The sequence below is a fragment of the Malus sylvestris genome, chromosome 16 (assembly GCF_916048215.2).
Source record: "Malus sylvestris chromosome 16, drMalSylv7.2, whole genome shotgun sequence".
In the NCBI taxonomy this organism is placed as follows: Eukaryota; Viridiplantae; Streptophyta; class Magnoliopsida; order Rosales; family Rosaceae; genus Malus; species Malus sylvestris.
In genome coordinates this window covers 11,798,272-11,814,026 of record NC_062275.1, presented here as the reverse complement: position 1 = coordinate 11,814,026, position 15,755 = coordinate 11,798,272, and the positions used below count along the sequence as shown (strand labels likewise).

At 37.4% G+C, this 15,755-nt stretch overlaps 2 protein-coding genes and 1 non-coding gene across 3 annotated transcripts; 1 reads left to right on the top strand and 2 right to left on the bottom strand.

The window, feature by feature from the left end:
* Positions 1-655: 655 nt before the first annotated feature.
* LOC126606883 (GTP-binding protein SAR1A-like) lies at positions 656-3,099 on the bottom strand. Its single transcript, XM_050274262.1, has 3 exons — positions 2,648-3,099; positions 2,402-2,533; positions 656-1,216 (listed from the first exon to the last, which is right to left on the bottom strand). The coding sequence occupies exons 1-3, from the start codon at positions 2,774-2,776 to the stop codon at positions 896-898; spliced, it is 582 nt and encodes a 193-aa protein (XP_050130219.1). The 5' UTR covers positions 2,777-3,099; the 3' UTR covers positions 656-895.
* LOC126609471 (small nucleolar RNA snoR83) lies at positions 1,780-1,910 on the bottom strand. Its single transcript, XR_007618184.1, has one exon. It is a non-coding gene; the product is annotated as a small nucleolar RNA snoR83 (small nucleolar RNA).
* A 1,038-nt stretch (positions 3,100-4,137) lies between the features above and the next one.
* LOC126609385 (60S ribosomal protein L29-1-like) lies at positions 4,138-5,009 on the top strand. The gene is made up of 3 exons (XM_050277319.1): positions 4,138-4,299; positions 4,396-4,499; positions 4,636-5,009. Exons 2-3 carry the CDS (start codon positions 4,398-4,400, stop codon positions 4,717-4,719), a joined length of 186 nt encoding a protein of 61 aa, XP_050133276.1. The 5' UTR covers positions 4,138-4,299; positions 4,396-4,397; the 3' UTR covers positions 4,720-5,009.
* The last annotated feature ends 10,746 nt before the right edge of the window (positions 5,010-15,755 follow it).

The window sequence follows — 15,755 nt, the reverse complement described above, 5'->3', positions numbered from 1 at the left end:
AAAAAAAAAGGGAAAATAAAAAGTTTAAAAAAAAAAAAAAAAAAAGGCCTAATAATACAACGGCTACTAGCCGTTGTATTAAAAAACATTCAAACTATTAGTGTCGGTTATAACCGACACTAATAGTAGAACTATTAAAAAAAAAATAAAACCTGTTTAATGCTGTCGGTTTTAACCGACAGCAATAGAAAACATTAAAAAAAAAAAAAAGCCAGCCCGGGGCTGGCTGGCTGGCCGAAAGCAGCCAGCCCTCCAGCCCTCCAGCCCTCTCCGATCCCGTGGGGCCCTCCCAGATTCCAGAGCCCTCTGGCCTAGCCCTCGGTTGGAGACGGTTTTAGGGCTATTTTCGGCCCTCTGTCCCTCTGGACCCTTCGGTTGGAGATGGCCTTAGAAGTGAGCTCGAACTCGAGTGTAAAGAAGAATGTTCTCAATTGAGTTACAAAGCCCGTTGAATGGTTTTGTAAGACACAATTTCAAATTTCACGTCAAACGCTAAATAGAGTGATTTTGGTTATCTGAAACCGCTCTTAGCCATTCCAAAAGCAAATCTCCAACAAGAAGAATCCATGCTCATGGAAATGACAATTGAATCCATCACTAGAAGGGAAATATGGATTAAAAAACAAAGAATTCCAAAAGTAAATGAATATGAAACTGCTGAGAACCAAAAACATTGTGTAATAGTTCATCAGAAAAAATCACAATATTGTTCAGGAAGCACAGATTTAAAATCGAACATTGCGACAAATGATATACTGAGTTGTTAATCCTTCAATCTGATCAAACTCAGATAAGAAATTCCTCTTCCAATATAATTGTGGTCAGAAATTACAAATTTGCAGGAAAAATTACCACACAACTACTGAGTCGAAATGTTCCTCCTACACACCACTCTCTATTTGATATATTGGGAGACCCACTTGAAGCCATCCCCGTAACCCATCTTGCGCACAATACTGCACATGAAAACCTCGAGAGGGCGGACGGTAGAGTCTGTAAGATTCACCTTCCCCTTGCCAGTTGTGAAATTGGTCAGTCCTAGATGATATCGCAGTTCATCTTCTGAAGCAGCATAAGGGATGTCAATCTTGTTGCCCAACACCAGAAATGGAACAGTTGCGAGGCTCTCATCTGAAAGGAGAGCATCCAGCTCCTTCTTTGATTCTGCAAAACGATCCTTGTCGTATGCATCAACCAGGTACACAACTGCATCCACCTGTTCACGGCACAGAAAAATAAGAAGTTGAATTGGAAAGCTCGCAGCATTTAGAATGCAAATCAGCAATCCGAAAGAAATTACAATATAACTTAAAATCCACTAACAAGAATCAAGGCGAATAGTATGGACCATAGACGCCACAGGACAAAATAGAAACTGGAGCAAAAGAGCAGGAACTCAGAATTTTATATGAAATCATGAAAACGGCGAGACATGGTGTATCAGAGGGAATCAAAATGAATGCAAGAAGGTAGCTACTACGCTTTCAAATTAAAGGTCTGAATCATGGAAAATTGAGTTGAAACAATTTCCCATATGTCGGAAAGAAACAGGAAAATAAAAGCAGAAAAACATGGGATGCCAGAAAGAGACAGAAAATATATGTTAATTTGGTTTAAGGTGTTTAACCAGACTCTTTGATGTTTTTTCATCAAATATAAATAACCATTGTCAAGTTAACTGAGAAGGAAATGTTTTGTGACTCGTCGGTAATGGAAGAGTAAGTTATCAACTCTAAGCCCAAGCCACAATCATGAACCACAGTGGCTTTTTATAGGACATCGTGTATGGAAAGATACTGGTAAAACACCTCCTGGAATAAAGAAAGAAGTGATCTCGGCAAAACCTCCACGGTATATGTTCGCCTCCCACGAATCAGATAAACAAACACCAAGGACATTTCATCCGGGATTACGAAGGCAAACCAGCAAGTGCAAACAAATGTATTGCAAAGCCGACAGTTGGGTCAGAACATGTATGCAGACAAGAAGCCCTCGGGGAGCAAGAAAAAATGATTGTTTTTTAATCAGCTCCCCTTTTGGATATGCAGGTACTAAGAGTCTTCTCACTACCAACCAGCAGAATCATAATAAAAAAAGTACTGCATAACAAAGACAAACATCGATATATATATAGAAATAAATGACGTTTTAAACAATCCGTCCCAAGTTGAAATTGATCGAAATCTCATAAACAACAGCATTGTATGATAATTTCAAATTGAAAAGCATAACTTCCACTCAATCAGAACAAAACTAGAGATCGCGATTCGCATAAAAGTAGTGGCCGGAGTTATAGTGAAAGCATGAAGTTCATACACCGAAGCAATGTGCAGATCAAAATTTCAGCTGAAAACTACTATCCAATCAAATTCCAACACTAGCAATTCAACCAGTCTAATACCTTAGCATAGTAATCCTTCCAGACTCTGCGAGCGATCTGGTGTCCGCCCAAATCGAAAGCCTTGAACTTAATCTTCCCAATGCTGAGCTCCTCCGACGTGGGATGCTGGGTCGGCTGGTGCTGCACCAATCTCTGCAACAAACCCACCACCGCATTCACACTCATTCGTCAAAAACAACAAAAAGCCCCACCCAAAATCAAACCTCGAAAAGCCGAAAACGAGGAGGGAGAGAAAGAGAGTCAAACCTCGTCCTTCAGCATGTGGAGGAGGGTCGTCTTGCCGGCGTTGTCGAGGCCCAGAAAGAGAATCTTGGCCTCCTTCTGCCACAGGCCGAGGGAGGCGAGGACGCCGTAGAACCAGTCGAACAGAAACATGGCGGCGGCGGCGGCGGCTGATTCTTCTCCGGGAGCAGATCGATCGGCGGGGTTGTGAGGGAAGTAGGAAAAAACCCACAAGGAATCGGAGGATGAGGGATCGAATCGGAGGGGGGGGGTTTAATAAATGGGTTTGTGGTGATTTGTCGTTTCGGTGGAGACAAGCGAATCCAGTTCGGCGGTACAACTGGAGGAGCCTGGACTCTGATGCCTTTGCTTACCTATAAATATACTATGTAATTTTGGCTGGCTTTTGATTTGTTGTCTTCCTCTTCCTCTCCCTCTTCCTCTTCCTCTCTGTCGTTTTGACTTTTGACCATCAACAGCAATCATGTATGGCAAAGATTAAATAAGATGAAATACACCTAACAGGATCCTCTCCGGATTCATTGGCGAGGACACAAGAATTTATAAATTGTGTATGTTCATCGTATATTATATGATATTTTTATTAGATATTTTTTGTATTTAATTTTAAATAAAAATATTTAAAATAATTTCTAACCGCATAATGTATAATGAACGGATATAATTCATAAATTCTCGAGATCCTCGCAGATCCGGTTTGTGACACCTCCCCTTTTCACAATGTAATTGGACCTCCGCCTTCCAAATTTGGCTCAAATTCGAATATCTTCAATGATTTGACTAATAACATGATTATCTAAATTAAAAAAAAAAAGTCGAACCACGAATTACTAGAATGTATGAAAACTTGTGTTGAATGACGTCATTCTTTGACAATCCAAATTTTATCAAATTTGTTTTTTTAATAATTCTCTCACTCTCACTTTTATTCATAAATTATCCTATTTTTCATTTTAATATGTCGTTGTTTCTCGCTAACTTTAAATGTATTGTCCGCATTGCTTTTTTGAAAAAAATATTATGTTTATTATATTTTTCGTATCACATTTACATTTTATTTATAATATAGAAGAAACTCATATGTGTGGTGGATACTACTATAGCATGAAAATTGCGGAAGTGTATGAAGACAAATCCTGGCCAACATTTGTGTTATCAAGTGTGTTCTTTTTATATTGTTCCAAGTGTTGTAGTCTTATTCCAACAAAAAAAAAACAGTGAGAAAAACTAATGAAAATGACTTAAAAACTTTGAGTTTTAATTGAAAGAACAAAAATGTGTTGTAAGTGAATAGTACCATGTGTGACTTTTTAGAGTAAAAATATCATTTTCGTTAAACGTAAATAGTACCTGGATTGTTTCGTTAAAACTCACAAAATAAGTGTTGTAGTTTCAACAAAAGAAGCCCAAGTTATGTGACGATAACAATAAAGCCCAATCGTACTAAAGACCGGGCCCCTGAATCGCCAGCCCAACCGAAGCCCAAGTTTTCGATTTGGTACTAAAGAGCTCTTTCGTCATTGCGAAATACTAGACCCGGCAGCTAGGGTTTTGGAAGTGCTCACATATAAGGCCTTGCTTCTCGCTTTACAGCGGCTAAGAGAACCCTAAGCCACCCAAGCGTCGACGCTGCTAGATCCATCGTTTTCTTTCCGGTTCGTCTCTCTCGTCTCTTTCTCTCTCTAACTCGATCATCGCCTCCATTTTTGCATCTAATCACTTATCTTGAATTGGGGTTTTTGAATTTGCAGAGATGGCCAAGTCGAAGAATCACACCGCCCACAACCAGTCCCGAAAGGCCCACAGGAACGGTATCAAGAAGCCTAAGAGGCACCGCCACACTTCCACCAAAGGGGTAACCATTTACCTCTCTCTCTCATCAATTTTTGCATTATTTAAGCTTTTTTGTTAAGTATCTGTTTGTGGGTTTTGTTATTTTGGATTCTGGGTTTCAATTTTTGGGGTTTTAATTTTGGGGAATTGGGTTTCAGATGGACCCCAAGTTTCTGAGGAACCAGAGGTACGCCAGGAAGCACAACAACACCAAGAACGAATCCGCCTCCGGTGAAGAGTAGAGTGAGGCCTTCCAATCATGGCTCTGATTGGGTTTTTCTCGATTAGGGTATTTTGATTTCGATGCCGTTTTATGCTTACTTTGTCGTTAGTAACATAGTAGTTTGATGTTACTCAAGTGGGATTTATTTCAATTTCATGTACGAGCAGTACTCCTAATTTATTACTTCTGTTAAAGAGATTACGAGGTTTTGAGATACTTTCTGTGGTTCTGCATTCTTTTTATCGATTGAAATCGACGAACGCTTAATCGTAATCTTATTAAAATGGTATGGAATTTCAATTTCTTTAATTTAGATTACTTGTATGGATTGGATTGTGGTTGATAATTGTATTTGGGTTCGATAAGGTAGGAGCTAGTTGCTCTAATTTTTAGCAAGCATTTTTGGTTAGCTGGACACAGTTTCTGAAGGATTTTAGCATCACATCTCTGTATTTGTTAAGATTTTTGTGTTTTGGCTTTAATGGTTTAATCCATCTTCCGGGCTCTCTGCAGATTAAAATTTGGATTCACAACTGTAGTTAGTATTTGAGTACATATATGGTTTTGTTTGATTTTTTTCCGATTATGGTTTTTGGATTTCGATTGGGTTTTATGTATATGCCTACTTGGGGGAAGAGCAGAGTGAGACCTTCATTCAACTCATGGCTCTAATTGGGGTTTTCCGGTTGGGATGTCGTTTTATGCTTCATTGTATTATGCTTTTGGGGTCACTTTTTATTTATGATATTTTATTATTAAACCTTTCAATGAATTAAATCTGAACTCTTCGAATCTGGGGCAATTGTTTGGTTTTTTCAGTAAGGGAGTTGATTGTCATATTTTTTTTAGCCTTTCACCCTCTTTACTTTTTAGGGTAAATGACAAAAAACTACCTCGATTATTGGTGTCACGACATTATCATGCCTCATCTTTTAAAATTGATAATGTCATACCTCATTTTTAGAATTTGGTCTAATGTTATACATATGTTAGCTTGTCTGTGAATTTCTTAGTTAAGTGTTGACGTGGCATGATTCGGGATCCAATTCCTCGCCCAGATGGATTCCACGTGGCACCACACCCAATGTTTTCTCATCAAATGGCATCCAGCTAAGATTCCTAATACACGTGACTTTCTCACAGGATGACATGTGGATATTCCATTGAAATTAAAAAATTTAATTAAAATTTAAAAAATTAAAAAAGTAAGGGAACGTTGTAAAGTGTGCCTTTCGAATTGGTTTTTCCCCAGTACACCCAGATCATGTCGATCTAATTCCATTCCCAATTCTAGAAAAACAAGAACCCTAACCTTAGTTCTCACGGCTCCAAATCTCGAACAATTAGATTAGAAATTCAACGAAAAACCCAAATCATCTTGTTGACTCGCTTCCCTGACTTTGTTGGTGTTGGAGGGGGGTTTCATTTGGGTTCCATTGGATTCGAAGAAAAATCGAAGGATTGGATATGGGGTGGCACGTGCTCGAGGATCTCGATGAAATGACACCTACCTATTGTAATTTTTTTTTTTTTTTTGTGCTTTTGATGATTCCAAATGCATACTGGACTTATTTTTTGGAATGGGTTGAATGTGGGTTTTGATTATTCTTGTTTGAAAAGGTGGATTCATACTTTATGAATTCAAAGTGGTACATGAGGTGTTGGAATGGGTTGAATGTGGGTTTTGTTTATTCTTGTAGCATTGTTTATTCTTGTTTGAAAATGTGGATTTATGCTTTGTTAATTCGAAATGGTTCCTGGGGTGTTGGAATGGGTTGAATGTGAGTTTTGTTTATTCTTGTAGCATTGTTTATTCTTGTTTGAAAAGGTGGATTTATGATTTGTTAATTCGAAATGGTTCCTGGGGTGTTGGAATTTGTTGAATGTGGATTTTGTTTATTCTTGTAGCATTGTTTATTCTTGTTTGAAAATGTGGTTTATGCTTTCTTAATTCGAAATGGTTACTACGTTGTTGGATAATGGGTTTGTTGCTTTATTGCTTTGTTTATTCTTGTGAAGATAAGATGGCTTGTTGTGGTTTGTTGCTTTATTACTTTGTTTATTCTTGTTGAGAAATGGTTAATGTGTTTTGGCTGTTTGCATATAGTTGTGGTTTGTTGCAATTGCATATAGTTGCATATAGAATATTGTGCATTGGTTTTTGTTGTTGGCTTTTAAAATGCAATTAGTTGGATATAGAATGTTGTGCATTAGTTGCATATAGAATGGTTTGTTAGGTTAAAATGCAATTGCTTATGTTTGTTGTTGACTTTTAATTAGGGTTTATTTTTGTGAATTTCATAGTATCTAGAACTATTCTCTATTGAATTGCATCATGGTGGGGAGATAAGTTATGACATCTACGTTGAGGGGAAAGTGACATATGTAGATTATTGTGATAAAGACCTCATGTCACTGCCGGTGATAGATGATATGGTGGAGGCACTTGGATACAGTGAGCGATTCATGAACTATTATTACAAGATTCCCAACATGGACCTTTCCAATGGTTTGAAGCCGATTCAAAATGATTTCAATGTTCAATCAATGTGCAATTTTGTGCCAAAAGATAAAGTGATTGAGATGTACATTGAAGAATTGACGACAGAAGAAGTCGTAACCCAAGAGCAACAGTTTCTGAAGTCTATGGAAGTCAATTGTCCAAGTAAATTAGTTATTGAGGAGATAAGTAGTTTAGAAAGGGATGTTGGGCCAACATCACTTAAACCAATAAGATATAGGGGCTTACTAGCTATTGAAGGGCCAGAAGTGGATGATTGTTGCACATCTCAAGTAGTGCAAACACGTGTGACTGAGGTATGAGAGATAAATGCTGATTATAGGAATGGTTAGAAAGAGAAAAATTATGAAGGGCCAGAGTAGAGTAAGGGGAAATCTGTGGCTGAGGTAGGAGAAGAGGATACTAAGGTAGGAGAATGGGATGTAGGAGAGGGGGATGTAGGCGAGGGGGATGCTAAAGTATTCTTTGATGTACCTATTAGTTTGGAGGGGAATGTTGAAGAAAATAATGAAGAAGTTGTTGAAGAAGATGATAGTGACTTGGAAGAGAGTGAATATAAGAGTGATGCTAATAAACCAGTGTTTTCCAAGTTTGATGGTATTCTAGAAGAAAGGGAATCTGAGCACAGAAAAAAAGGAACTCTGAGCAAATAGATGAAAAAGATTCTGAGTAAAGAAGTGCAAGGCAATTTGAGCAAAGCTGGGAAAGAGAAGAAGAGCAAAGGGAAGAATAATTTGATACTGCAAATGTGGAACAAAATGTGGTTGATGATCCAGACTATAACTCTGATGCTCTTAAGAGTGTACACTATTTAGATGATGAATGAGGCAAAAAACATGAGTGATTCTAGAGTTCAATAAGAAAACAGACATGAAGAATCTCACTCTTACACTAGAGCTTGTTTCAGGGATCATGTGCAATTTAAGCAATTTGTCATCATGTACTCCCTAGTGAATGAATATGGGGAAATCCATTTTCCTAGGAATGAGAAATTGAAAGTCACAGCAAAGTGTGCAAAAGAGTGCCATTGGAAGTGTTGTGCTGGAAAAATGTATGGTTCAAACAACATACAGATCAAAACCATACTTGATGAACACACATGTGGGAGAACTTGGGCAAACAAGAACATGAAGTCCCATTTGTTGACTGATTTGTACATGGACAAGATAAAACTGAATCTCACATGGCTTGTGGATTCCTTTTTAGCAATTGTCGAATCAAAATGGAATCACGGTTGTACAAAGAGGAAGGTTTACAGGGCTTTAGATAGGGCTTTGAAGATCACTGAGGGAAAACATGCAGAGCAATACACAAAGTTGTGGGACTTTGTTGAGGAAGTGAGGAAGACTAACCCTAGAAGCATAATGAAGGTGAAGTTGGATAAGGGAAGGTTCCAAAGGATATATGTGTGCTTGGGGGCTTGCAAAAAGGGGTTTAAGTCAAGGTGCTGACCATTGATAAGATTATATGGGTACATGGAGGTTAGCTACTTTGTGTTGTTGGCGGCCCAAATGATGAAATATGGGTTATAGCGTATGCAGTTGTAGAAATGAAGAATAAGTCCAGTTGGATTTGGTTATCAAAGTTATTGGGCGTTGATGTTGGGATTGTCAATCAAGAGGGATGGACATTTATCAGTGATCAGCAAAAATGGTTAATTCTAACCTTTCAAAAAGTTCTCCCTAATTCCCACCACAGATTTTGTGTGAGACATTTGTATACCAACTTCAGAAATCTATTCAAAGGGAAAATATTGAAGGATGCTTTGTGGTTAGTAACTAGAACAACAATAGTTCCCCACTTCAAAAAAGCAATGGAGGATATGAAGAAGTTCAATGAAAAGGTCTATAATTGGTTGGTGAAGAAGCATGTGCATCATTGGAGCAAGTCCCATTTTGAAACATATCCCAAGTGTGACATGTTGATGAACAATCTCTATGAAAGTTTCAATGTTGTCATACTTGTGCCGAGACAAAAACCTATTGTCACCATGCTGCTCTTTATTCACACTTTTGATGAAGAAAATTCATATGAGAAGGGATATAATGGTGAACAAAGTTGGAGATCTCTGTCCTAAAATCAAGAAGAAGTTGGAGGAAGCCAAAATTCAAAGTGGCAGGTGCATTGCACAATGGTCAGGGGGCGCTAAATTTCAAGTTGATGCTGGAGGGGGGGAGCAATATGTAGTTAACTTGGTTGAGAAGACCTATTCTTGCAGAAAGTATGCCTTGACAGGAATCTCATGCAGCCATGCAATAATGGTTATAAATTTTAAGAGAGAAAAATCGGAGGACTATGTCGATGCTTATTATTTGAAGGCACGGTACTTAGAGGTGTATTCTCATTTAGTAATGCCGATGAATGAGATGTCTTTGTAGAAGGAAACTGAAAACCCACCAATATTGCCTCCTACATATACAAGGCAACCTGGAATGCCGAGGAGGAGGAGAAACAATGAAGCTGTTGAGATGGACAATGAGGGTGAACAAACTCCCATAAACCCAACCAATAATCCTCAAGGTCATCTTCAGCCACATAAGCTAGGAAGGAAAGGGCAATGCACTTTGAAATGTACCATATGCAAAAAGGAAGGTCATAATGCAAGAACTCATCATAGACATCTTCCTCCATGGGACAAACATGTAACATTTTCTACTTTATATGGTTTTTTTTTAATTCTTTAACATCATATTAGACTCTTAATCCCTTAAATTGCTTTGTAAGCATCCACATCTGCTCAAGGACAATCACCATCAATAAATTCAACTCAAACTGCACCTCAAAAGAGGACAAGGAAAACAAAGGTAAAAACTTAACCATTTCCTTAGTTGTAAAACATTTGGATTTAGTTAAAAAGCTTGCTTGGTCTCTAAATGAACTTTGGATTTAGGCATCGTAGCTGAATCACCTAGAAGCACCAGGCAGAGAAAAACTAAGTAAACCAATAACTGAATCATCCAAAGGCACCAAGCGCAGAAATACCAAGCAATCCAGCCACGTTTTTTGCACAGATGGTTGTTTTTTGTAAAGGAATTGTAAAGTTAGAACATGTTTTATGCATCCAATAGGTCTTTTGTGAATTGAATGGATGATGTAGCAAGTTTTTATGAATTCAGTAGGTTTTGTAATGTTGGTTGGAGATGCTAGATGAATTATGTTAGTTTTTTGAATAGGTTTATGAATTTCTGGATAATTAAGCTGGTTTTATGCTTAATTTGGTTTATTTCATATTTTTCTTGGAAATGATGAGTATTTTGTGCTTGAATACACTTGTTTTGTTGTGGTTATATCACTATTTTTGAGTGAGATTTTTCAAATTTGAGATCAAGGATGATATTTTGTGCTTAAGGATGATAATATGTGCTTAAAATGGTAGATCACCTATTTTTCACTTTTTGACAAGAAAATAAATTTCAAATTTCAAATTTTGTAATAAAAAGCACTTTTGACCAAAAAAAAACCTTTCATTATATCTATGAATGGACTTTTAATATATACCCTTGTCCTATTCTTTTATTGTAAACTTGGCTATTGTCAAAGGAAGAGGATCCTCTTCGGATCCACATTGTGGGGATCTTAGGGATCTCCACATTTTAACTTTTCATCGTATATCGTGCGATCAGTTTTTGTTAGGTACTAGTTGTGTTTAATTTTAAATAAAAAAGGTCAAATGATTTCTGACCGCATGATGAATGACTAAGATGTGAGGATTCCTAGGATTTCCACAATTCGGATCCGGATGGGATCCCAATCCATTGCCATATACCTCCTCCTTCATGTAGTAGAATATGAAGTTCTATTGGGTCGAATGTCTTTTTTTGTTTTTGGAATGAGGATCATCTCCGGATCCTTTTTGGGAGGATCTCGAGGATCCTCCAATCATGTCCGTTCAACGCACATTATGCGGTCAGTTTTTTTAGGTACTATTTACATTTAATTTTAAATAAAAAAATTTACAATGATTTCTAACCGCACGATTTATGATGAGGGGACTTTATTGAAGGATCCTCGGGATCCTCATTCTTGTTTTTGAGGCCTCTCATCATATGCTATTTTCATCAATACCAAGTGAGACTTTCTTAATGGGACATTTTATTTGATACCAAATTACGTAGTTTGACTACTATTCCATTGTGTGACCAGATTGAATTTACTTGCTTGCCTAGTGTCACACAACTAGGTTAGTTGTTGATGTTTCCTCCTTGCTCGTCAGATGCACCCAATTCTAGTGCCATATGGAAGATAATTGCACAAACTCTCTGATTTGGAGGGACTCTCCAAGTGGAAATTCAAGTAACAAATCCTCCTATTCCTATCTTTCTTTTTTTGATAACGCAATTAGTATTACGGTTTAGTGGCATATCTTTATTTCTAAGTGAGAGGTCTTAAGTTCGGTTCTAGTCAAAGACGGATTTGAAGCACATTATTATAAGCTGGCTTATTGTGAGGTTTAGCTCACTCCTATACCTTCCTCAGGTTTAGTATAGATAATATCGTTTGTTCTAAAAAAATAATTTGGATATACTATATTTTTGCCATTTTAATTTTAAGTTTTTTTTAGTCTTTTTCATATTTTTTACTTATTTATATAATTTTAACTATATTTTTGTATGCAATGTTTAAATATTCATGATTTTGTTGATATTTATGTCGAAATATCCGAAAAAACAATGGGCGATATGGAAAGGGGTGAAACGAACTTCACCTTATATCAGTGAAATAAAGGAAAAACAATGAATATCGATAATATTTATCAATTTACTACATAAAATTTGATGGAACTCATTGTAGCTTTCAAACTTTTCATTTTTTTAAGAAATTTTTCTTTAATTTTGAGTAAATCTGAATGAGTTGATACCAACTCTATTACAAATTTTTATAATTTCATCGAATGCAGCCGATATCGACATATTCCTCAGTACTTCCATAAATTTGCATATTGATATTTTAACATATATCTGACACACCCTGACCCGGAATGTCCATTAGGACTTAGAATCGAGTTGTGTTAGCCGACACCTGGAAGGTGCCGAAGCCATAAAGTGTAATGATGTGGGAAATGTGAATAAATTTAAACCTAAAAGTGCCTAAGTATAAGAGTGCGCTGGTGAGTGGGAATGAACTCATATCACACGGGATGACAGAGTATAAGTAAAGTATAGTAGTGTAGATTAAGAATTATACCATCGGAGGTAATCGTCTACACCAAGATTTGCCAAGAATCGTCGTCGATACAAAAGATCAGCAATAAAACCTGGAGGGGCGAAAAATAAGGGTGAGTTGGCCTAAAAATAAAGTTTTATAAAAACCTTTCTGAAAAACATTGTAACTTCTCGTCGTAAAACAAGTATAGTTTTCAAAATATACTTACTACGTAGTATAAAACTACTTACAGTAGCCTGCAAAATCTCAAGAATTCATTACGGCACAATATCTCATAACTAAGGGCAGGACATCTAAAATCACAAAATCTTAACAGTAATATAAGTAAAATCAGATGCTCATCAATCTATGCCAACACATGAGTTGGAGTCGCCTATTGCGACCTGTACGACAGGACTGGGTGTAATCATAATATACGCTCTAGTGCTACAATCATGTGAAGACCGGTGCTATTCGCAGTCACCTACGAGTCGGAGTTGCCTAATGCAACCTGTACGATAGGATTGGCATCTACTTGGATCCAAGGTGAGCGTGCGGTGCGGATGTGAACATACACGTGAAAGACTGGCCCTGGCCCTGGGCGAGCACTAACATTGGGGTGTAGCAATGATGAGCATACTACATAAATATAAGCATGCCACAATGATTCGATAGTTCTAATCAACATACTAACATTCATAGTCGTATATATAATTATGACATCAAAGATTATAAGCATACCTGTGCATCCCATAGGATGTAGCATATTTCACAAATTCTGTCATTTCGCTAATTCTTATAAACTTTAGTCTAATCCAGGTGTACGTATGAAGTTCTTTTTCAAATCCCGTAGGATGCCAGAGATGTACGTTATCGAAACATACCATACTACTTCCTTTCACTACGCCATGTGCCAAAAGGTCTTCACAGCTTTCTTGATTCTCAATTCGCTCTTACAGTGAAAATTCAACTCGTGCTTCCATTCTAATGTTTGCTTGTGGAAGTGATCGAAAAGGTGGCTAGTCGAAGTGGTTTTGGTTACCTAAGTGGGAAAATATGGTTAAAACAACTACAAGTTTACTGTCCTAAAACAAAACTTGCTCCTAAGTTTCCATGATTTAGTTTCTTCAGCTCAGGTAGTCATTGTTAATCAGTTTATCAGTCGCGTCGCTAATTAACGCATATATGATATTTTGATATTCTTCGCTACCCTAAAACTATGAACCGTCATTTTGACATAAAGGTATTACTCCCAGATACTAGTACCTATGTCCAGAATCAGAAATCATACCACCTAAATATTGGTTGACAGTTCCTGGATATCAGATGGTATCGTTAATTAGTAACGCCACTGTAGGCTGATTACAGGTTAGAACCCGTTAGGGTGGATGGTTTTGGACGATTGGTAAGGAACTGGTCCTGTAAAGTGGTTTCAATAATTCTAAGGAAGATGCTTACTACTTCGGGAATTCCTACTGATCGTAAGCACATAACTCGTACTCACATGCCTATACTCATCAAAATGACGAGTATAACACCAAAAGAAGCTCTAGAAACTAGTATTGGTTAGAACGTCCAAAAACCGGAAAAGGAATTTGCTAATAATCTACTTTAGAACGAACTTAAACGAAAGTTGATCTTCTTCCTGAAGATCTGAAATGATCACTAGTGTGTTTGAAAAAATTAGTGTTATTGAGGACAAAAATTGACCGTCCCCCAGATGTTCTTCCGTCAAGTACTACCACTTTAGCACCACATTGTCGCTTAAGACATTTCAGAAATTTCGTCGAAAAGTAAAACTTCGTAAGAATTCAAGTAGGTGAAATACTAATAGGTACTGCCAAGGAATCAAAGCTATTTCTAGTTTCATATCTCGAAAGGGTTGATAAAAATGACTATATGATAATATAATTTGTACGTGATGCACAACTATCAATATAGTAGCCCTGCTTTAGGGCCATCAACTTATCTCAAACTAGGATTTTCCTTGGCATGGAGGTTCTTTGTTTAAATCTAGAGGCATCCTCTAAAACGTTCTTCTCAAATGTCAATAAGTCGCCTAATCTGCCAAAAACTTAGGAAAACCTAACATGTTTGTCGTAGTCAACGAGGTGGCAAAATTCAACATTTAGGCTCAAGAATCGAGAATGCTTACATCACAAGTGTGATGAATGCAATACTACCCAAACTTATGCTTTGATACTGAACTAACATACCCCAACCCGGAATGTCCACTAGGACTCCGAATCGAGGTGTGTTGGCCGACACCTGGAAGGTGACAAAGCCATAAAGTGTAGTAATGTGGGAAATGTGAATAAATTTAAACCTAAAAGTGCCTAAGTATAAGAATGCGCTGGTGAGGGGGAATGAACCCATATCACACGTGATGACAGAGCATAAGTACAGTAGTGTAGATTGAGAATTATACCATTGGAGGTAATCGTCTACCCCAAGATTTGCCAAGAATCCTCGTCAATACGAAAACTTAGCAATAAAACTTGGAGGGGCGTGAGTGGGTCTGAAAATAAAGTTTTATAAAAACCCTTCTGAAAACATTGTAACCCCTCGTTGTAAAATAAGTATAGTTTCCAAAATATACTTACTACATAGTATAAAACTACTTACCGTATCCTGCAAAATCTCAAGAATTCATTACTGCACAATATCTCGTAACTAAGGGCAGGACATCCAAAATCACAAAATCTCAACAGTAATATAAGTAAAATCAGGTGCTCATCAATCTATGCTAGCACACAAGTCGAAGTCACCTAATGCGACCTATACGATTGAACTGATGCTCATTAATCTATGCTAGCACACGAGTCGGAGTCGCCTACTGCGACCCTGTACAACAAGACTGGGTGTAATCATAATATACGCTTTAATGCTATAATTACGTAAAGACTGGCGCTATTCGCAATCACCTACGAGTCAGAGTTGCCTAATACAACATGTACAACAGGACTGACACCTACTTAGATCCAAGGTGAGTGTGCGGTGTAGAGGTGAACATACACATGAAAGACTGGCCTTGGCCCTGAGCGAGCACTAACACCGGGGTGCAGTAATGATGACCATACTACATAAATATAAGCATGTCACAGTGATTCGATAGTTCTAATCAACGTACTAACATTCATAGCCGTAAATATAATTATGGCATTAATGATTATAAGTATACATGTGTATTTTGTAGGATATAGCATATTTCATAAATTCCGTCATTTCGCTAATTCTTATAAATTTTAGTCTAATCCAGGCATACGTAAGAAATTCTTTTTCAAATGCATAAATGGAAACTATCAATCACACACACACACACATTATAAAAAGGAAAAGACCTACTCACCTGAAGTATGTGCTACAACTTCCTAGCACGAATATCGAGGCGT